The sequence below is a fragment of the Phoenix dactylifera genome, unplaced genomic scaffold (assembly GCF_009389715.1).
Source record: "Phoenix dactylifera cultivar Barhee BC4 unplaced genomic scaffold, palm_55x_up_171113_PBpolish2nd_filt_p 000728F, whole genome shotgun sequence".
NCBI classification, from domain to species: domain Eukaryota; kingdom Viridiplantae; phylum Streptophyta; class Magnoliopsida; order Arecales; family Arecaceae; genus Phoenix; species Phoenix dactylifera.
In genome coordinates, this window is record NW_024068105.1 from 50,091 (window position 1) to 72,100 (window position 22,010).

General features: G+C 40.5%; 1 protein-coding gene and 1 long non-coding RNA gene across 2 annotated transcripts; one reads left to right on the forward strand and one right to left on the reverse strand.

Moving 5' to 3' along the window:
- Positions 1–3,750: 3,750 nt before the first annotated feature.
- LOC120107018 lies at positions 3,751–4,432 on the forward strand. The gene is made up of 3 exons (XR_005508995.1): positions 3,751–3,855; positions 4,153–4,245; positions 4,327–4,432. It is a non-coding gene; the product is annotated as an uncharacterized LOC120107018 (long non-coding RNA).
- Positions 4,433–7,329: 2,897 nt separating this feature from the next.
- On the reverse strand, positions 7,330–13,181 carry LOC103698939 (glutamate receptor 2.8-like). Its single transcript, XM_039120168.1, has 6 exons — positions 12,926–13,181; positions 9,329–10,662; positions 8,693–8,905; positions 8,588–8,591; positions 8,096–8,502; positions 7,330–7,902 (listed from the first exon to the last, which is right to left on the reverse strand). Exons 1-6 carry the CDS (start codon positions 13,179–13,181, stop codon positions 7,330–7,332), a joined length of 2,787 nt encoding a protein of 928 aa, XP_038976096.1.
- Between the last annotated feature and the right edge of the window lie 8,829 nt (positions 13,182–22,010).

Here is a 22,010-nt window from a genome sequence, read left to right on the forward strand (position 1 = left end):
AACTCTAGAGCAATGCTTTAGAGATCATGCAAAGTCTAGGATGAACAAATATCCAATAACTTAATAGTTAATAGCCAAATAATCCAACTAGATAAATCTATCATAATCAAACTAGTTCAATTATAGAATCTTCAAATGTACATTGGTATTAGAAAAATAAACTAACTCATAAATCCGATACTCGAACTCTACGCCTAACCCATCTGAAACTATACATTCTGGGACTCTAAAAGAAGGAGAAAAGAGATGGTGTAAGCTTTATAGTCTAATAATAATCCCACCCACTCACACTAATATAAATATAATAAATTTAAAATAAAGATTAACTATAAACCACATCAAAATAGAGGCAAAAATCATAAAATCTTATACCGATATTCTAACATAGATCGATAAAATTCATGTAAATATGCATCCATAAATGTATGCCATCAAACATATAATCCATTTCAGAAAATATATAAGATAGGTTTTATAGTTTTAATCCTCCATTTTTATTTAGATTTTTGATCAACCATTATTTTTCAGATTTGGACTATTTATGATCACGTTTCAGCCCATTGTGGCAAGCCAAAATATCCACGCCTCGGTCTGCGGTGGCAAACCAAGATAACTGTGTTTTGACGCGCAATAGCAAATCAGAATATTTGCACTTCGACCCGTGGTGGAAAACTAGAATATCCGCGCTTCGACCACCGTGCCCGTAGTGGCAAACCATAATATTCGTGCTTCGGCCCGTAGTAGCAAAACAATGTGTCACGATTCGGCCCATGACTGGCAATCCATAACATGTCTAGTCTAAATCTTTTTGTTCATCAATCAAATCATCAATTTCATCTATGCTAGAAAAATATAATGTTACATTATATTTCATGTCCAAATTTTGAAATAATCAGCATCATATCCCAACAACCAAAACCATAATCCAAGCAAACATAATCATCGATAGTTGATATATCTATATAGTAAAGCAATATATATTTATATAACTATGTCAGAAATAAATCAACAATTATATGGTAAACTGTGCAAATCTCAAATCATCGGCTCATGTTACAAAATACATATATTATCTATATAGGTGATTGTGTACAGGACTTCTTATCTCCATTGATCTCAGACTCAAGTACAATGCATACTGAACTACTCTTCGATCTACGACTCGGGGGCAAAGTGGTCTGTTCAACACCTTCGTACCCAAGCATTCGTCCCCCCTACATGGTCAAGTCTCATCCTCAGCTTAATTGCATTAACTATGGTTAATATTGAAGTATTACCAATAGATGATCAAATCATGTTGGTTTTGAGACCTAAGGTTTGCAATACCCACTGGGGGTCCCTGGTCCCGCAATGCTAGCCTGGGACCCCTTCAAGGGTCAGCCCGAATCTACTAGACAATTCTAGACCCACCACTGGTCCACTAAACTATGTAGTGAGAGAATGAGTAGAGTGAGAAAGAGTGATAAAGAGAGAGAAATAGAGAGAGAGTAAGAGAGAGATAGAGAGAACCTATGGTTCTCTTCTCAAATGAGAAGAAGGAAACAAGGCTCTAGGCCCATCCACCCCCCATGGTGGCGACTTTCGGCAACAGTGGCAGTGATGACCCCGACGACAGCAACGGCCACGGCCCTCGACGGTGGTGGCCGACCGAATGGAAAGAAAAAAAGAAGAAAAATAGGGGAGAGCCCCTTCTTGAAATTCAGTGATTAGCCGGCTTCAATCAGCCAACTACGGTAGTCTAGGGACTTGAAGAGGGAGGAGAAGAAGGTCTAGAGTTCGTTACCTCAACTTCGGTGTGGTATTGATGATAGCTTGATGAAAATCTTCACGGAAAATCAAGCGAAATCTCAATGAAAATAGGCTCAAATTGGCGGCGAACTAGCATGATTAATAGTGAGGCTCGAATGAGGGGTGAGGTTTACTTAAATAGACATGGAGGCTGGGGTTTCCTAGCCTCCGATGGAGTCGAAGAGGAGCCGGAGTTGGTCTCCTCTTCCAACTCAAATAGGGAAACTTTGTTTTTTTTTTTTTTTGAGTTTTCTGCATGAATACCCTTCTAAAAATGTAAATTTGTGTGAATACCCTCTTAAAATTGATATTTATTTCTGTACCTTCATAAAATACTATTTTTGCACAAATCCTCCTAATATAACGGTTCTTATAACACCATTAATAAAAAACCATATTTATTTTAATTAAAAATAAAATATAATTTTGAAATTACTTTTTTGTCCTCCATCGCGATTGCCTTATAAATATTTTTTTTTTGCACATCTTCCCATTAAGGATATTTTAGTCATTTTAATTTGAAACCGTTAATTTTTTAATGGCATTGACGTGGATACATATACAAAAATAAGGATAAAAAGGGTAGAATAACAAAATAAGTATTTTACGAGGGTATACATGCAAATATCATTTTTTTTGAAAGATATTAATGCAAAATTCAATATCTAGGAGGGTATTCATATAATTTTTTTTATTTTTTTTTGTTTTTTTTTGTGGATCTCATCCCGCTTTAATGGTGCTGGGCCATGGGCTGGCTAAAGGACCGGGCCCTGACAATAATTATGATATCACCCCTTCTTTGTTTAAAAGCATCCTGATGTGCGTTTGGATAAAGAAATGAAACCAGTTTGGAGTCCTATGATGTTAAGGTTGTTTCATCTCACATTCGAGTTTTGTCCCCTTCGTCTGATGCGAAGAGATAGAAACAAGGTGTAGGTGGTCCAGGTCGATCGACAAGTTCACTGTTCTCAGATTCAAGCACAAAAGGTCAGAAGTCCAGAAAAAAAGTGACACGCTCAGGCAAAGTCCAGCTCTGCTTACGAGGACAGGCTCGGGAAGATCCGCACGTGTTATCGTTGGCCTGGGCTCTTCGTTTTTGTGCAGATGCTTGAATATAAAATCCATAAAAAAGAATCAGATTAGAGTGTTGTGGCTGCCGCTGATATTAATTTAACTAGATCTTGGTACATTCGTTGCATGCGATTATTTTTTTTTTGGGCATCAACTTGCATAAGAGATAGTCTAGATTGCTCTGATCTTTCAAACTTATCAAATCATTTGATATACATGCTTTTTGTTTTGAGAATGGAACAATTGAAATATTTTTGTGCTTAAACATTGGAGTAGGTTCTTGGTATAAAGCTGGAGGCTTGGGAGCTCGTGTCTAATACGGAAGAACCATCGTATATATATGCCTTGGAACCGAAAACTGGATCCCATGACAAATTTTTTCAGTTAATGATTTATGTGGAGTTATAATGGGAGTCCGATTAGAGTAGAATAATAGATCAAGGCAAGGAGAAGAAATGGCGTGGAGATGGACGCATATATGCCCTAAAGCCTCACGCACACGTCGACGCTCATGTGTCTGGGTTCAATAATAGTCAATAGAATACTTATAATCCTCCTTTTGGTTGTAGACAAATGTATCTTGCAAGTTACAGCTCAAAAGCTACTTATCTCTACTTATATATTAGAATCGGTAACGTACATCCATTGGCTAGGCGGCCTGGTGGATCCCACTGTTTTGTTTAAGAGTAACTTAGAAAAACCTTCATTAGATTTTCGTTTATTACGCTTAAATCCAATTGTTTGTAAAATCTACACTTACATTCAATTAAATTAACGAGATTAGTAGAACAATTTTTCTCATGTAAAAAGTTGAAATTGCCTTTTAAGTGAGGAGGAGGATAATATATGTTATCGGAGAAATTTTAGTTCTTTGTGTTTTTTTTTTCTTGTTCTTTGGTTTAAATCTAAATTTCAGATCCTTTTGTAGATCCCGCGGTCAAAGCACGGGCAGGAGAAGTTAAGGCGGGGGAGCCGTTTCAGTGGCCAAATTATCAGGTCTTTCCTTCTTAATCCTCCTCTCTCGGTAGTCGACTCGTTACCATAATTTCATTGGTTTATGTACATTTATTATTTTATTTTGTGTAAATACCGTCGGATATTATGAATTCTTGAGTTGCTTTTCCCTGCTTTTCGTGTGCGCAAAATTTCAGAGATTTCCATAAATTATTTGGGGGTCCAGCGAGATTGTTTCCCTAATAAGGACTGCTTTTTTATGATTTTTTAATGAGTTTTATGCGAGGAGGACCTATTGGTGCTGACATTTTTGTTTTTCCCCCCGTCGTCACTTGACAGGTTTGGTGAGAAAGCTGTGCTGAAGGTGAGGAGCCAAGAAGGAATCTCTGTTGTTGCTGCTGATTTTTCAAGCTTGACTGGGACAATGAATCTGTATGCATTACAATCTCAATTACTCTTGGTTTTTCTTTTCTTTTTCCTGACGTCTCGTGTTATATCAATGTTCTGTTACAGTTTAATAAACAACCAAAAAGATTTGTTCTGCTTCACCTGGTTCAGTTCCGAGGTCAAAGCCTCCAGATAAAGGGTAGCTGTCTTTGACTGCCTTATCGCTACTCAATCATCGTCCCCCTTTTGGAACTTTTTGACGTTGACTTATGGGTTCTTGTATTTACAGGGCTATTTCTTGCTTATGTTGCATATAATTTGCTGGTTTTCTTACTCTTAGTATATTATCGCAGGGCCATGATAAGCTCTCTTGGGCTTAGCATGATTCCTACAGGTAATAAATTATTGAACTAAGAACACCTAATGTACAATGTCCCATGCTTTTTGTTTAGAGCTGGCATCTAGAAATTTTACAGTAGCCTCTTTTGTTAATCTAAAATTCACCAAGTGATAATCATTTAATTTCTATGGTACTCTAGGATTGCATTCTATTATTATTTTTTTAATTGTTTATCATCCTCTTGGAGGAGGGGGTCTAATACTTCATTCAATGAATCACGAATTCCCTATACTTGATCAATGAAAAATCTCTTCCTTTTAGTTATTGGATTAGTTGACAACTTTTTTTTCTTTTTTTGGTTGAACTTAATAGTTCAATCCCATGAACTACGATTCTTCAGTAAAAAAGTTCTCATAGGATCAAATTCTAAACTATCTTTATGCCTACATGGTTTAAGCTCATGCATCAAGAGCAAAACTTGTTATTGCATAATATGCTTGCATGTAGGTTTCTAATGTCTTTACTAATCTTTAGATAAATCATAGTTTATGACACCTCTTGCTAAGCTTACTAAATTTTTAAAAGGAATGGGAAGATGGATGAAGATAATTTTGGCGGATGAAGTGGCGAGGTGCCTCTAAGGCGTCACATGATTTTGAATAATGCACCAATAGTGTATACTTCAAAGTGTTGGTAATGAAAGAATCTCCATCGAAAGAAGATGACTATGATAGAACTAGAAATATTAACATGAATGTGTTGTAAAAGTAGAAATAGAGTGACAAACTAATTTATTGGAGAGAGCATAGCAGACAAACCAATCCAGAAGAAAGTAATCAAGAAACATTTGGGATGGTGTGAGCATGTTTGATGGGAATTTGAGGAGGCCTTGTTTAGAAGAGGCTCCTGAATCTGTTTAAGATTTTTGAAAAGAGGAAAAGGCCTAAGCTGATGTGGATGGAAGTCGTTAGGAAGAAAATGAAAGGGCTGGCTACCATCATGGAGGTAGTCCTAAATAGGAATGACTAACTAATAAGAATTTATGAAGCAAACATTAAATTGCTGGGACAAGCTTGATGATTACACTTACTAGTAAATGCATGCATTGCATTGTGTGGCATCTTAGATATAGAATGTGGTATCTTTAAATTGTAGATCTCTCAATGTGGCCTTTTCATATAGTTATACTGACCTTCTTACTTCCTTTAGTTTGAAGCAGCTTTTGAGTTTAGTAAGTAGGTGCTTTTGTTTAGGTAGCTATAAATACTTAGGGATAAGGGATATTGATGTTGTTGTGAAGGGTCAAAAGGTAATAAATCTCCTTATATGTATTGTATTATAAGATTGTATGGATTAATAGGTAGTAGGGGACACTAGGTGTGTACCAGGGGTCAAATTGCGCAATAATAATAAATTTAAAGGGAAATCTAAGAAGTTATTTTCCAATAAATAATGCATAAAGAAGGCCATTACCCAGTTATGGTCCTGGCAATAGGGGTCCTGGGAAGGGTAGACTGGGGATAAACCTAATCTTTGGCCTTTTTTTTTTTTTTTTTTGCCAAAAATGGCTTTTCTAGAACTTGAAACTGTACTGCTGCACTTGTGAAACCATGCCTTTACCATTGCATCAATCAATAGACCCCCCAATGAATAATGCATGAATGTCAAGTAATATTTAGTATGCCGATGGTAAATATCACTCAGCTTTGTCCAATAGTAATATGGAATGAATGTGTTGCAAAGTCGTTAAGGTGGGTTGTCTGTGGAGTGAAGACAGTAGTGTTTTAAAACAATGTTTTTATTTGTTGATGGAGTTTATGATTGAAGATTGAGAATTATGACTTGGTAATGTGCCGTAGGAATAATATTATAGTAATACAGTGCAACCAGGTCATGATCTAATCGGGAAGAAGGGAAATTTTTTTTCAACATGCTTCTCTTGAATCTCTTCAAACATAGAAAAACTGGTAAAAGTAGGGTATAGGTCTCCTTTTTTCCATTAATGATGATAAAACTGAGTTGCAATATCTTTATTTAAACTAATTAGATCCTCCCTTACACAACCCAAGTTGAATTTATTTTCTATTAAAAAATGGCACAACTTTTCCAAATTAGACATGTCTAGTGAAAATAATCATGAAAAAGTTAAAACCTTGCAAGAGGTGGATTTCAATTTTTATATCTACTTTGTTTTCAATTGCGTTGCTTTATTCTTTCCGTATTGAGAAATATGTCTGGTCAAAGTCTTCATCAAAAAGAAAATTTTCATATTGATCAGTCTATTTTTAGATCTAAAGATTGGAATTTGCCCTTGATCGTTAGGTGTGTTACACCCTTTAGGAGTTGGTGTCATGTTGCAGATCTCGAGAAGTTTCCGATTTTAGAAAAAACACATTAATCGAACATCGTACATGCAAGTCAGGATTTGTAGGAGCTGGTGTGTGTTTTGGCTTCCTGATGTGGCTATCTTGCTCCGAAACTTTATGCAGACCTGCCCGTAATAGCCAAAATGGTCCAAATGGAGTTTGGTGATCCTCTTTAATTCGGTCATAAGAGAGTAGCATATACATGAACAGGCATTGAGGTCAAATTCTAGTGAATGTAAAATAGGTAGTGATACTATATTAGTATAATGCAGTTAGGTCATAAAAGAGAGTAGCATATGGATGAATGGGCTTTGAAATCAGATTCTAGTGAAGGTAAAAATTTGGGAAAAACAATGGAACATGGTATATATAATTCTTTTCCATCTTTTGTGTTAAGAATTGTACCAACCCCTGCTCAATGCCTTAGTATATCTCTGTAGAGGCTTGTGTATCTTGAGTTTCTATGCTTGGACTACCTAGTTCTTGAGAAGTCATTCCTTCGTATGGCGGGAAGATGCTCAGATCAGAATGTTCAGAAATGCTAATGGGACTCTGCGATCCATCAGCATTAATTGAAGCCCTCATATTTGCTCTGTGTACAAGGCTATCACCAACATATGAGGATCCACCAATTGGCACGTCCCTTTTGAATGTAGAGGAGGTTAAATCTTTCTTGTCCCAGTATTTGCTCCACACTACAACTCTTGTCCAAATGGAATATCCGGAGCCCATGATTTTCAACTCATCCTGGTTCTTATAGATAAAGATAGCTAGGAATATCAAGAGAGCTGAAGTTGAAGTAATTCCCGTGGTGAGGAATAGTCCTCCAAAGTTGTTGAAGTTTAGCCTGTGTGAGCCTAGGGTCATGTCTTGATTTTGACAAGTATTTTCGTAACCAATCCATTTCCTCTCTATTTCCACCATTTTATCTCCCTGTGTTACATTTAAGACTGCCCTTGATACATCAGGGACTAATGGGGAACCTTTGGGAAAGACCTGTGAGACAGATAAAAGTAAGAATATCTCCATAATATGTTCATCTGTGATAAAAGATTCAAGCTTCCTACAGAGCATAAACAATGTATAATTTGCATGTATAAACAAGGATTTTAAGAACCTAAAAAAGTTAAATTTTGAGGTTTCAAATATCTATTTTGAGTTATGGAGAGAGGGAAGAGAGACAACTTACAAATCCAAACCCAGCAGTCTTGTAGGCTGGTCCAACCATTGTGTATCTACTACAGTGGTCTGCAAGGAAGCTCCTGACATATGGGATCTCATGGAAGATGGCAGATACACCATTATTGTGGCTGCCCTTAGAGAGTGCCTCTGCATATTCATCAGAACTTCCCAAGTCTCTAAGCTTGGACTCATCAAAGTGGAGCTGCATCAGTAGCTCTTTTACAAAGGAACCCCGTTTATAGCCAACGTAGTCACCATTTTTTATAAGCTGTTTTATTCCCGTAACAGTTGGCTGGAGCTGTTCAACAGTCAACATGGAGGTCAAACTAGCTGTGTAACTCGATGTGAGGATCAGCACGACAAATACCCATATGATCAGTACGATCTTTGATAAGTTGCTCTCCAGTTTTTCTCCTGAAACCATAGTAAAAATATTACTCTTTCTTGATCATGGCTGTGATTGCCTGACCTTGTCATTAGATAGCTAGGGGGTAATTACTTAACTATGACCAAAGACAAGTGTTGAGAAAGCAAAATAGAAGATGGTTCCGAGTTGTTTGGACGTATGGCCCCTAAATTCTTCGTTGATTCGATGCTCAACCACCCACACCACGAATCCTGTAAAGAAAAAGAAGGCCAAGGTCCCGAGCCAGAGGTCCACTGTGAGTGGCTTCAAGAAGATCCATGCATTCTTTCTTGCATCCTCTTTGACTGGAACAATCATAACCACTCCTGATTCTGTGTATGGCAACGTAAAATCCACATACAAGGAACGGTTGGCTATGATTGTGACATCTCCTGCCACAGCATCATAATTCTGTCGAACCCAAATGTGGTTAGTAACTTATATGCAGGCAATGTAGCAATAGCGTTAGAAAACAATAATTCAGTCAGGTGATTTAATTTTGTTACTTTTTTTTTTGGTTGGGGGGTGGGGTGGGGGGAGGTGTGGAATGGTTTGGAATTGTGTTAACCTTGATGTTCTTAGGGATTTTTAAAATTTGCAAGAGATTGCTAGTTCTTCTGCAAAATAACAAACTTATCTGGTTGTACTGGAGAATCTTGTTAACGTGAATTTTACCTTTTCTTGAGTTTCATCAAAAATTATTTGGAACTAGAAACTTCTGGTTCTGCTTTTTAAATTCATAATATTTCTCTTCAATTGTTGGATCTTCTGCCACTATTGTTAGTTTTTGACTACTCACACACTTTATTCAATTTAACTTCCTTGCCTACATACCTGAATGTAGACCTGGTATATAAGTTCATTGTATGAACCTGCACTGTCCCCTGTGGCTTTTTCAAAAGGAACATACTCGTAAGGGATTGCATATGGCAAAGCTTGCATCACAGCATCAAAGACATCAATGCAGTACCCACTCACTGTTGTTGCATTGGTGAGAGGATTCCATTCCACCTTTACAAATTCATGAAACTCATCTTTTACAGGGACCCCTATCTTCAACTTTTTTTCACTTGTTGGGATTTCCCAACCTTTTGGCACTATGGTTGATTCTCCAGGCCAGAAAATGATGCTAAGATTAATCATGGAAGTTGAATAAGTTCTGCTAATTGGATTCGGTGTCCTTGAGATCCCATGTGCTGGTGTCCAGAAACCAATCACTCTTTCCCCTTTCCCAATTACATTAATTATTTGAAAGGTGGGTGATTGTGATTGCCCGTCAATGAGACAGAGTTCCCCGCTAAGGCCATCGAATTTGGTATCTAGGATTGCCTTGAGAAGACCTGGACCTGTCTCAGAGAATTCTAACATATCCAAGATGCCTGAATTGTTTGTGGTTTGGGGTTGCAAAAAAGTAGAATTTGTGATCCCAACTTTCTCTGCAGCCATTGCTAGTGCCCAAACTGTATCATATGCCCACAGGGCAAAAATGCTAAGCTCTGCCTTCTCAATATCAGGATGCTCCTGCCGGAATTTTCTTTTCCATCGAATGGTGAGTTCATCCAGCTTTCTTGTTTTTGGTACATAAGGCCTCACACCTAGTAGTCCTTGCATCGAGTCAAGGATAGATTGGTCAAAGGAATTTAATAGATTTGTTAACCCATCTGTTATAATCCACACATAACCTTTTGTCATCATTCCTGCCTCATTTGCCTTTAGAAAGAAATTGGTGCCAAGAAATGGTGCCATGTGCACAATGAAGACCCTTGTTTGCATGGTTTGTAGTTTGTATAACTCCCCTAATATCTGGTCATCGGTTACTGATAGAGGAATGACACTACGGTGGTGTACATGAGCATCAATCTCTTGTAGGGCGTCGATGAGATACGGCACGATGCCTGTACCATAATCAGTGTCTTCATACACAAGGGTGACTCTTCTCCATCCAAAGGCCTTAATAATGGCGGCTATAGCATTCACCTGAGAAGAGTCATTAAATGCTGTACGCACAAAATATGCTGCACGGGCAGGGGAGATAGAAGGGCTTGTTGCTGAAAAAGAAACAATAGGAACTCGAGTCTTGTTTCCAAGATCTGATATGAACACAGCTTGAGAAGATTTTTGAGGACCTATGATTGCCTGCACTCCTACATCGATTAACAACTTGAAAGCTGCATGCACATGAAGGAAATAAGTTTAGAAGTCATCCTGGTAAGTGTTGGGTTCTTGAAGGCAGGTCCATGACTTGACCGCCGGCTATTTTGGTTAAAAGTCAACAGAAGCTTAAAATTGCTGATGGCTAATTTATGATATCAGCCAAGTTTAAACTCTCCTACTTTTTGTTTCTTGAGGTGTTTTAAATCATGACCAGCAAGAAGTTTATTATTTTTTTTGTCTTTTGGTAGCTTCTAAAATTGGGTGACCATCCTTTGTCAATAGATGGTCCGAATAAATGGTGATGACAGCAGAGCTGTCATCGGATCAGATGGTAAGGGATAAATTAGTTGTGTGTGCAGTCTACACATTTTTTCCAGATTAGGGATCATGCATTATACCCCATGAGGGCAACATTTGCTGATTGGACATGTATACTTTTATGACGTGCATGGCTGCTACTCTGCTTAGGTATATGATGTCGACATGGTTGACTGTATGGTCAATCCTTAGAGTGACTACGGGTTCATGTTGATTGGAAATGGGCTACATCTATGTAGATATCTAAGACTTGATTAAAGCTTAGAAACACAATGGTTTTTCCTTATTCCTCCTCTCAAGAGATGGTTTCGAGGTTAAGATGAACTGTTACATTAAGTTCTAGACTGGTTCCTGTTAATTTTAGTTTGTTCTCCTTCCGGTGTACTAAGCCTGTTCTTGCTCTTATACCTTGGTGAACTCCTCATGAATTGTTGGTTTGTCATTTTTCTTATTCTAGTTTTTTTTTTTTGTTGCTATAGTGCTTCCTATTTCCTGTGTGTTACTGATGCTGTTAGCGATACTCGAGTGTTTGCACTCGATGCGTCTACTTGGTAATTAGTCTCTGAGCCATTCAGGTCTGTCAATGGTTTAGTCCACTGTTAAGGTAGGCTTCCTCTGTGCATGCCTAAGTTTATTCTCACTTTCTCAATCATTTTCTGATAATTTGATTACAGTCGATGAGTATTGCGATTCATAATATTGGATGTAATAGATGTTTGTGATGTAAAAAATATAAGAATCCATGTTGAAAGAACATCTTCATTTTATACTCAAGTTATTGGATTAATTAACCTGAAATCATATGGTTATGGTCCATGATAAAGATGATACAACTTTCAATACTCGTACTAATATAGCAGGGTATTAAAAGATTTCTGAGAAAGTAATTCATCAGATTTCAGTTAGGTAATTTGTATTCCTGATGAATTTGTTGTCTAGTCCTTGGTTCTACCTCAACATATTAATGACTAATTATTGTGAATAACCGTCCAACATTTGATCAAGTAACAAAAGAACAATCAATCAAAAAGTATGTTTCTTAACCATGATACCTAGAGTCTTCTCTCTCTATCTCTCTCTCTTCTCTCTGTCAGACCACGGGCATGCTTGGTGTTTCTTTTTATTTTTTCTATTCTAAGAGTAAAATTGCAAAAATTGAGATAAAAAGTTGTGTGGTGCTATTATTTTTAATTTTTAATTTTTAATTTTTTTAAAATTATTTCTAAAATAATGAAAGAAAAAAATTACTTTAATTATTTTCAAAAACGAGAAACTAATATTTGTACCACCACTTTCACGACCACTATAGTTATCTAGGCCACCATTGCAATTGTTGCCTTTGTTTTTGCGGTAGCCACCATTCCTACCACCATTACCATATTTACTGCACAGCTATTATGATTGCCGTCTTCATATCGTAGATACCATTGCCATTGGTGCCATACCACAATTATTATTATTGTCGCCTCCATTATATAGTTGGCACCCCTTAGCACTACCATATCCACCACTGCCTCCACCAAACCACCATGAGTACCATTTGGCCTATATTGCCATCATCACTATGACTATTATCTCAATCATCATTATCATAGTTATGCTTTAAATATAAATGACTATACCAAATGCATTATATTTTTCAAATTTAAAAATAAAAGTAAAATTTATATTTTTTAGAGAAAAATGAAAGTGATGCTAAACATTATCTACGTAGCTCTTTTTATTGATTTGGAGTGCATGTTAGAAGTGGTGAGGCTCGGTTAGGTCGCAACTTGCACGAGCTCGTAATCTCTATTGGGTGATAATTAGTTGTTTGTGACTTCAATTATATGTATAAATATTCCCTTCCAATTTTGTATGCCAAAACAAAGCTTGATGGACGGGTTGTTTTCAGAGAGGAGATTTGAGAGATGTTACCAGAATGATAACTCCAGGGAAAAAGTAAAACGATCTACCTACCTGCAGAGGTGGCTCCAATGGCGTCCTCCTTGCCATCCTCGGTGTGGAGAATCAACCTTGTGGTGTAGTTACTGTTTGCAGCATAGAAATCATTGATTGCCATTGAGATGCTGGTCTGGCTCATCTTTCCAACCAGTGTTCCTGTGTCAAGGATTAGACCAACATGGACTGAGATTATCATATTGCTTCCATTGCCATTCTGAGCCTTTGCTATTGAAGACAAAAGGAGAAAGAAGAGAAGTGTTGCTCTCTCCATCTGAAGCTGCCTTGCAAAGGATAAAAGAAGAGGAAGAGGAAGGGTTTTGAGATAGAGGAACTCAAGGCCGTTTTGGTTGACTTATGTAGAGTTGACAGTTGGTAAGTTAGGTTTCCTAGAAGTTGTTTGTGAGGCTATGTCATTGTCTAAATACGCAAACGGTGCACCTTATTAGGGCCAGCGACTCTTGACAGATTCAACATTCCTTTCCCTTATGTTTTGCTTTCAAAAAGTTTAGAAAATTAATAATAGTGGCAAGTTCCTCTGTTGTATCGATCCATCGCTGGGATCTCTGAAGGTGAGTATATAATGTCTGGTTGTATGTTTTTTTCAAAAAACACCAATATATAATCCTCTATGCTAACGGTCAGTTTTTACATGAACCAATATCTCTCGTAGGCCGGCTGCTGGCCCGTGCGTGGTATGCAGTATTCCGTTTCTCCTTTGAGGCAGTCTCTCTGTTTTTGGAGATATCAGGCAACATGCAACTACAATGGCTGCAGCTCCACTTTTACGCATCTTCTGTTACACTGAATTTCTTATTTGCGAGGAAGCTCGGCTATTCAGGTTGCATTATCGTTAAGCAAATAAATAATAAATAACAAGATCTCTCTGACTTTATTTTATAAATAAGGTGTACGATTTTACATATAGCTGGGACTATTAAATTGATCCTTAGATGAGTCAAAAAAGACTCACTGAAACATCACATATTCCCATGGTCCAGATTTTGGATGAACGATGTCTCATGGGCTTTCTGGCTCCCACCTTTGAGGATACGGCTATGTGCCTTCAAAGTGACTTGGTTATTGGGAAGGGTCCATATGAAAACTTACGCCAGCAACATCAGATTTTGCTCTGATTTTTGAACGGCTATAATGGTTTTCAACGATCGGTCGAGACAGCAACTGGAGTAAGCTTGGCAGCAATATTCGTTTGATTCCGTGCTGTCGAAAACATTCTTTAGTTTACGAAAGCCAACGTCTTCTTCTTTGATCCTGCAGCCCCAGCTAATTTTGGTCCTGTTGCTTTTGCAAGTCTGCCGCTGAACCAGTCCCATAAGGAATCTCTTGATCCTAAAAATTTTCCCTCTTTCTTCTTTGCTGGTTTCTGGCTTCCATAATGTGTACGGAATCCTGTATGAAATGGTCGAACATTCTAACATGGATGGCGATGGATATGCGGTAAAGTAGATATGTTATGAGACTTCTAGATCATGAGTACATTATCTCGCTATGATAGCTGTTGAAAAAAATATTGGATACCTCGATTTCGGACCAGATCTTCCTCCTTGATCTTAGACATAAACCAAGATTAACAACTCCAGCCTTAACCGAGGAGCCAATCAGCTGACGTGAGCGACTTCGGCCCCGACCGAGGAGCCGATCAGCTGAGGAGAGCAATCAACACGTGTTGATAAGGACTTACAATCCCAACAACTAACAGTCTTGGCAGTTTGCAATTGTGACAACACCGTAGTTTGTGCCCTACTGGCGCTACCTTTGTTCACACGGACTGGCATCCATGCCTCAATTGTATTACCGGTCGTTACCTGGCCATCATTGCATGCCACGTCAGGCTAGGTAACGACAAAATGGACTCCCTTATATAAAGAGGCAGTTCGGGGGATCTCAGGTACGCATGCAATATTATTTATAGGGCTTCCACTTTGCTGAAATTTTCTTCCTTCGACATTATTGCTTAAATCAAAACGGCTCTGTTGCCCTCAGGGCCCGACGACCCACCCACTTGCGGAGTTTATGACCGCTCAATTGTAGTCTTTTTGAGGAGCTCGACTATTCGAGGCACTTAGGGACTTGGCAGGCCCGCCAGCAATGGTGTTGATGACGCTTGCTGTCGATTGTCGATCAATTCTAGAAGAGGTGGATTAGAGGCCGAAGCGAGCACTTCTCATTTCCCCAAAGGGCGCACGTATCGGTCTAGCTGCCTGCATCAGATGAGTGCTTCGATTTCATCCTTGAACTGAACGCACTCCTCAGTGTCGTGGCTGCAGTGATCAATGGAAGCGACAATACTTCTTCTGATCTCTTTTGGTCACCATGCAGTTCATCGGATGCGAAGGGTGCAGATTGTATATGTACAATGTGGAAGATAGCATGTGTCAGGCCCTTGACTCTGCTAAAATTCTCTTCCTTTCATACTCTTGCCTTACGATTCTGACTTAGGTATTAGAGAGTTTCTGCTGGAAACTCTCGGGAAATGGACTTTTTGCAGGCCACATCCGAAGGAGATCCACTCTCCAGTATCTCGGCCAGCCTGCTCAGCTCATCTCCAGCCGACCTCAGGGTTATCTGAGCTACGCTCCGACCTCAGCCCAGATTCGGCGACAACAATAGCCATTGTATATATAACATGAAGTGGGGCTGGTATTTGACATGTCTTAAGTAGGGCTGGAAGTGGGCCGGGTCGGGCCGGGCCACACCCCTACCCAAGCCCGGCCCGAAATTATTTTTCGGGCTTCGGGCCGGGCCTAGGCCTGAACAGTTTTACAAAATCTCGGCCAGAGCCCAATTGGGCCAGCCTGATTGGACTAAAGTCCACCAGGCCCGATCACGAGCCCGAGGAGTAGCCCACTTCCTCCGGTACTCCTGCCTTTCCCCTGCTGACCTCCTCCTTCTCCGCTCCTCCCTCCTCTTCCTCGCCTCCGAGGCTCCGACTGCCCCTTCCCACCCTCATCCCCTTCCTTCCTTCGCAACAAGCTCGCTCAGGTCATCGCCGCCCTCATCCGCCTCGAGAACCCCACCCTCTGGCCCTCCCCCTTCCTCCAACTCCTCCCCTGCCTCCCATTCGCCGACCCTCTCATTGTCGACATGTTCCCCCGCCGACCTCCTCCTTCTCCGCTCCTCCCTCCTCTCCCTCGCCTCCGACTACCCCTTCCCACCCTCATCCCCTTCCTTCCTCCGTAACAAGCTCGCTCAGGTCATCGCCGCCCTCATCCGCCTCGAGTACCCCACCCTCTGGCCCTTCCCCTTACTCCAACTCCTCCCTTGCCTCCCATCCGCCGACCCTCTCGTTGTCGACATGTTCGTCCGCCTCCTCGCGGCCCTCGATGACGACCTCTTCAGCCAGGACTACCCCCGCTCCCCCGACCCTCAAACCCTCGCTGACAACAACATCCAGAAGGAGTCTGGCAGCCATCTTTGCTATGACCTCCCTGGGGATAACATAATGGTCCTCAACGAAACTTCCTTGGCAGGGATTCAGCCTCTTCATGTTCAGTAATGGCTGAAGGTTCATGCCCCGCAACTAGAATGATTTTGTCCCCATTCTCCATGGTGCCCAGAGGCGTGACCCGTGGTTTCACCAATGATTTGGTGATTTTGAGATCCACATCTTCCTCCTAGTGATCATCCAGCAATGGGAAGCTCGCATGAATCGCTCCACAATACTTCAAGAGCTCAATGGAAATGGATGGCCAAATACCATGGGTTCTAGTCCTATTTATAGGAAGAAGGCATGGCTGAAATCGAAGCACCTAAGCTCAAATCAGCAGGCATGTGTTCAACTCCCAGCCGATCTATATTTAACTCAAGAAATATTTTTTCAAGAGCTCATTGCTGAGTTGGCAGCATCTCGGCTTGTCTTCCGATTGTAGTTTGAACCTCATCAGAGGAAAATACTTTGAACTTTAAGCATTGGTCAGTATGATGATATGCGCAACTTTTTGAGGAAGTGGATAGACCCAGCCACATAACGATTGGGCGGTGATCGATTCGATGAGATTAGTACACAGATCACTTTTCTTGATGGACGAGTCTTAAGTCTACAGTGTGGGGTCACTGGAGTGATTGTGCAAGTGCTTGTTAGAGAACAAGAGTACTGAGCATGACCAAAGCAAGAAGTCACCTGGATATCTATCTACTCGTCAGTAACTTACTTAGCTGCAGTTGTATGAGTAGTACTTAAACCTGCGATGTCTTTACTAATCACGGTGAGGTTGCTGTAGTTTGACGAGCACATAAACATGGGCTCTAAGAGTTCTTGTGGTGTAGATTGGCTGTAGTAGGTTCACTATCGGATTAAGGTTGCATCTAGATGAGATCTATCGATCTTGATTGATTAGGAGTGATCCTATATGATTTATGAAACTAAGTTCGAAAGACCTTGGCCAGTACAGTTCTGAAAAAAGAGTTTTCCAATCTCGAACCTGAGTCAAATAAATTTGACATATGACAGATGATAGAGTTTGACGACTTATCCATAACCTCCATCTTGGCGGGATCCACGATAGAGGTACTGTATCATACGCTAACTGCACCTAGAGGTTCATTCATTCCGTTCTGCTGGATTACCACTATATGCTGCTAGGTGTCACTAGTGGATTGTGAAACTCAAAGGCATTCGCTTGATCATCAGTAAACCCTGACGAGTAGAGTTGAAATTATTTCAATCCATTGAAAGAAGTTTCAATAATATTATAATAGAGATCATAATATATCTTGCTACCGGACATAATAGAACCTATGGGATCACACATGTTAGAGGTTTTGATCGTTCCGACGGTTAAATTGCGATTTAGAATCGCAATAGATCTTGATTGTCAATTTGATTGACAATTGGTTTAACCCACTAAGAGTTAGTGAGTTAAGGAAGAAGAATTTGCAATTAGATTGCAATTTGATTGATTTAATTAGACTTAATTAATTAGGCTTAAACCTTATTGGATAAGGATGAGAAGTCCTAATTAATTAGAACCCCTTATTAGATAAAAAACTGACTTCATGAAGTTCAAGTTGGATCATAATTGGATTAGAATTCATATGAATCAAAGTGGAGGACACATTGGGTTCTAATTGGATTGAAATTAAATTGATCAAGAGGGACCAAATATTTTCTAATTGGATTAAGAAATTTAAGCATGAAAGGATGGGATTGTCCCATCCTTCATGCAGGCCACACAAGGGAGAAAAAGGAGGGGCTGGAAACTCTCGGGCAATGGACTTTTTGCAGGCCACATCCGAAGGAGATCCACTCTCCAGTATCTCGGCCAGCCTGCTCAGCTCATCTCCAGCCGACCTCAGGGTTATCCGAGCTACGCTCCGACCTCAGCCCAGATTCGGCGACAACAATAGCCATTGTATATATAACATGAAGTGGGGCTGGTATTTGACATGTCTTAAGTAGGGCTGGAAGTGGGCCGGGTCGGGCCGGGCCACACCCCTACCCAAGCCCGGCCCGAAATTATTTTTCGGGCTTCGGGCCGGGCCTAGGCCTGAACAGTTTTACAGAATCTCGGCCCGAGCCCAATTGGGCCAGCCCGATTGGACTAAAGTCCACCAGGCCCGATCACGAGCCCGAGGAGTAGCCCACTTCCTCCGGTACTCCTGCCTTTCCCCTGCTGACCTCCTCCTTCTCCGCTCCTCCCTCCTCTTCCTCGCCTCCGAGGCTCCGACTGCCCCTTCCCACCCTCATCCCCTTCCTTCCTTCGCAACAAGCTCGCTCAGGTCATCGCCGCCCTCATCCGCCTCGAGAACCCCACCCTCTGGCCCTCCCCCTTCCTCCAACTCCTCCCCTGCCTCCCATTCGCCGATCCTCTCATTGTCGACATGTTCCCCCGCCGACCTCCTCCTTCTCCGCTCCTCCCTCCTCTCCCTCGCCTCCGACTACCCCTTCCCACCCTCATCCCCTTCCTTCCTCCGCAACAAGCTCGCTCAGGTCATCGCCGCCCTCATCCGCCTCGAGTACCCCACCCTCTGGCCCTTCCCCTTCCTCCAACTCCTCCCTTGCCTCCCATCCGCCGACCCTCTCGCTGTCGACATGTTCGTCCGCCTCCTCGCGGCCCTCGATGACGACCTCCTCAGCCAGGACTACCCCCGCTCCCCCGACGAGGCTGCCGCCGCCGCCTCCCGCGTCAAGGACTCCATGTGCCTCCAGTGTGCCTTGTACGTGGGACTGGGCTCGGAGCCAGCGAAAGGTCCCCCAGATCGCCCGCCACTCGTTCAACGCCGTCTCCCTCTACCGCTCCTCTGACCTCGACCTCGCCGTTGCCGCCCTCGACACCATGAAGCGGTATGTCTCCTGGATCGACATCGCCCTCGTCGCCAATGACACTTTCATCCCCTCCTCTTCGATCTCATTCTAGCTTCCAACAAGTTCAGGCTACTCCTCGGGCTGGAAGTGGGCTCGGGCTTGGGCCGGGCCCGGGCCGGGCCAATGAGATACCTGAGCCCGGCCCGAAATAGAAATGGGCTTAATTATTCAGCCCGAGCCCGACCCAAAATGCATTGGGCCTAGCCCATAGCCCGGCCCGCGAGTGGCCCGACCCGAGCCCACTTCCATCCCTAGTCTTAAGTGCTTGGAGATTGATTTCTCTTTGGTATCTGGGAAAGCCACTGGAATGACTTTTCTCTTAGTCGTCCTCTGGTGCCGGTGAGTCTCTTTTCTCTCATCTCTTATCACTTGTTCTACGGTCTAACATAAGGAAAAAGATTATGGGACTTTTAAAGAGAGCAACAAAATAAAAGCCAGTTGAGACCTTTAAATCCTAATCTAGAATTCTCAAAGAAACCTTGATGCTCTTTCTTTCTTTGTTTGCCTTTGGAACTTTTAGATCCTGCTAATATCATTCTACGATTCGTCCTCCCTCTCTCTCTCCTAACACCATGCGAGACTCCACTCCCGTAATAGAAGCAAGGGTATGCAACAGAAGGCAAGATTGGCTATGGACAATCATTTAAAAAAGATAAGTTCCTTGTTCTTATTGCTTTCCATAGTATAGAATTAGTGGTTAAAGGGTTTTATACTTTATTTTTACTTTTCAGCCTAAGAATTCTTCTTTTAAATGAAAGAATATGTTGTTTGTGTCTATTATGAATTTGTAAAATAAATTGAATAATAAATCGATGAATAAATAAATCTGACCTCAAATGAAGATTCAACTATATAAGATCAAGGCTAGTGTTTGTCATAATGTCCTTAAGACAGATTTCGCCCTCTACACATGTGCTTTGGATCTCTTGAGCATCTGCCTCTTAGGATACAATGATCTTCACAAACAAAAGGAGCACACCAATTTGTTTGTACGGCGAACCAAAAATTAGATTTTTATACTCTCTTTGGATGAATTCACTAATGCTCTCTAAGAACTCTAGAATGGAAGAACTAGATGGATTGAAAAATTCAGTGTTTTAAATGGTTGGAGAAGGCTCTATTTATAGAGTTCATGGTGACTTTCCAGAACAGACACCAAGTGAAGTGACATATCTTTTCTATTCAAATGACTAGATATATCCCTACAAATAGTCATGTCTTTCATGCTAACAGTTATGTCTTTTAAATGAAAAGATGTATCCATATAAATGAATAGATGCAATGAAAAATGCATCCATACAAATGAATAGATACATCTCTTTTGATGCAACTCTTTTAAAGAGACACCCCTCTTCTAAGAAGCAACCTTTCAAATAGGTCACTTTGGAAACTATTTTCTCATTCACCTTTTATTGTCTAACAATCCCCCACATCAATAGAAAATTAGCTGAATGTATGTAAATGACAATGCAGACACTTAAGAGAGTACATTGCGAAAAGATTGTGCATCGAGATAGGTAGCTTTTGGCCTTGAACCTTCTCTAGTGAAAGACTATCGGATATACCGGCTAAATAGTGAACATGATGTTTTGAACTATTCAGCTGATTAAGTAAATCAGATCGAATAGACTTCACACGGTCCCTTTTCTAACACAATTGGTTTTCATGATTATGTTCATTTTGGCCCTGAACAACTTTTGGTATTCATGAGTCCTCTAGAGAATTCAACCTTATAAAAATTCTTATAGAAGCGGCCCCTTCACACTCATATAGGTGACTCTTATTAGAAATATACTGCTTTATCCCACTTGGATTTCCAAGATATAATAGTTCATTAAAGGCAAAGCTTACCTTTATAAATGCTGCAGGCAACACTAGTTAATCTTAGGAATGGGTTGGAGATTTTGTCTCCCTAGTGCTCATGTTAAGCCACACATAATTTGGTTGTCCCTTTGAACTTAGATCTTGGGATCTCCAGTCAGCTAGGTTGGGTTGCCATTACGATGACTCTTTAATTTTAGGTTTTAATCATATTTTCCTCGTTGTACAATTTACTTGCTCTTTAGTTAAACCTTTAGTAAGCAGATTGGCGAGATTCTCTTTAGACTTTATGTAGTCTATGGATATAACTCCATTTGAGAGTAGTTGCGTTATGGTATTATGTCTTTGATGGATATGTCGAGACTTACCATTATACATATTACTCTGTGCCTTTCCTATTGCCGATTGGCTATCGCAATGTATACATATTGCTAGCACAAGTTTTGGCCATATTAGAATATCCTCTAGAAAATGACGAAGCCCTCTGCTTCTTCTTCTATTTTATCTAAAGTAATAAATTTAGACTCTATTGTGGATCTTGAAATACAAGTTTGCTTAGAGGATTTCCAAGACACGGCACCACCACTAAGTGTAAATACATAACCACTTGTGGATTTTGTATCTTTGGTATTAGATATCCAGTTTGCATCGTTGTATCTCTCAAGTACAGCCGGATATCTTGTATAGTGCAAATCAAAGTATCTAAGCACTCTAATGATTGCCTTCTAATGATCAACTCTAGGATTACTCGTATATCTACTTTATTTGCTAAATGAGTATACTATATCGGGTCTAGTGCAGTTCATGACATATATTAGACTACCAATTATATGAGAGTATTCCACTTAAATGCACTCTCCAATATTTTTGGCTAAATAAAAGTTTATGTAAACAGGTATTCTAGCTACATTGTTATCTTCTTTGTTGAACTTTTCAAGTATTTTCTCAATGTAGTAT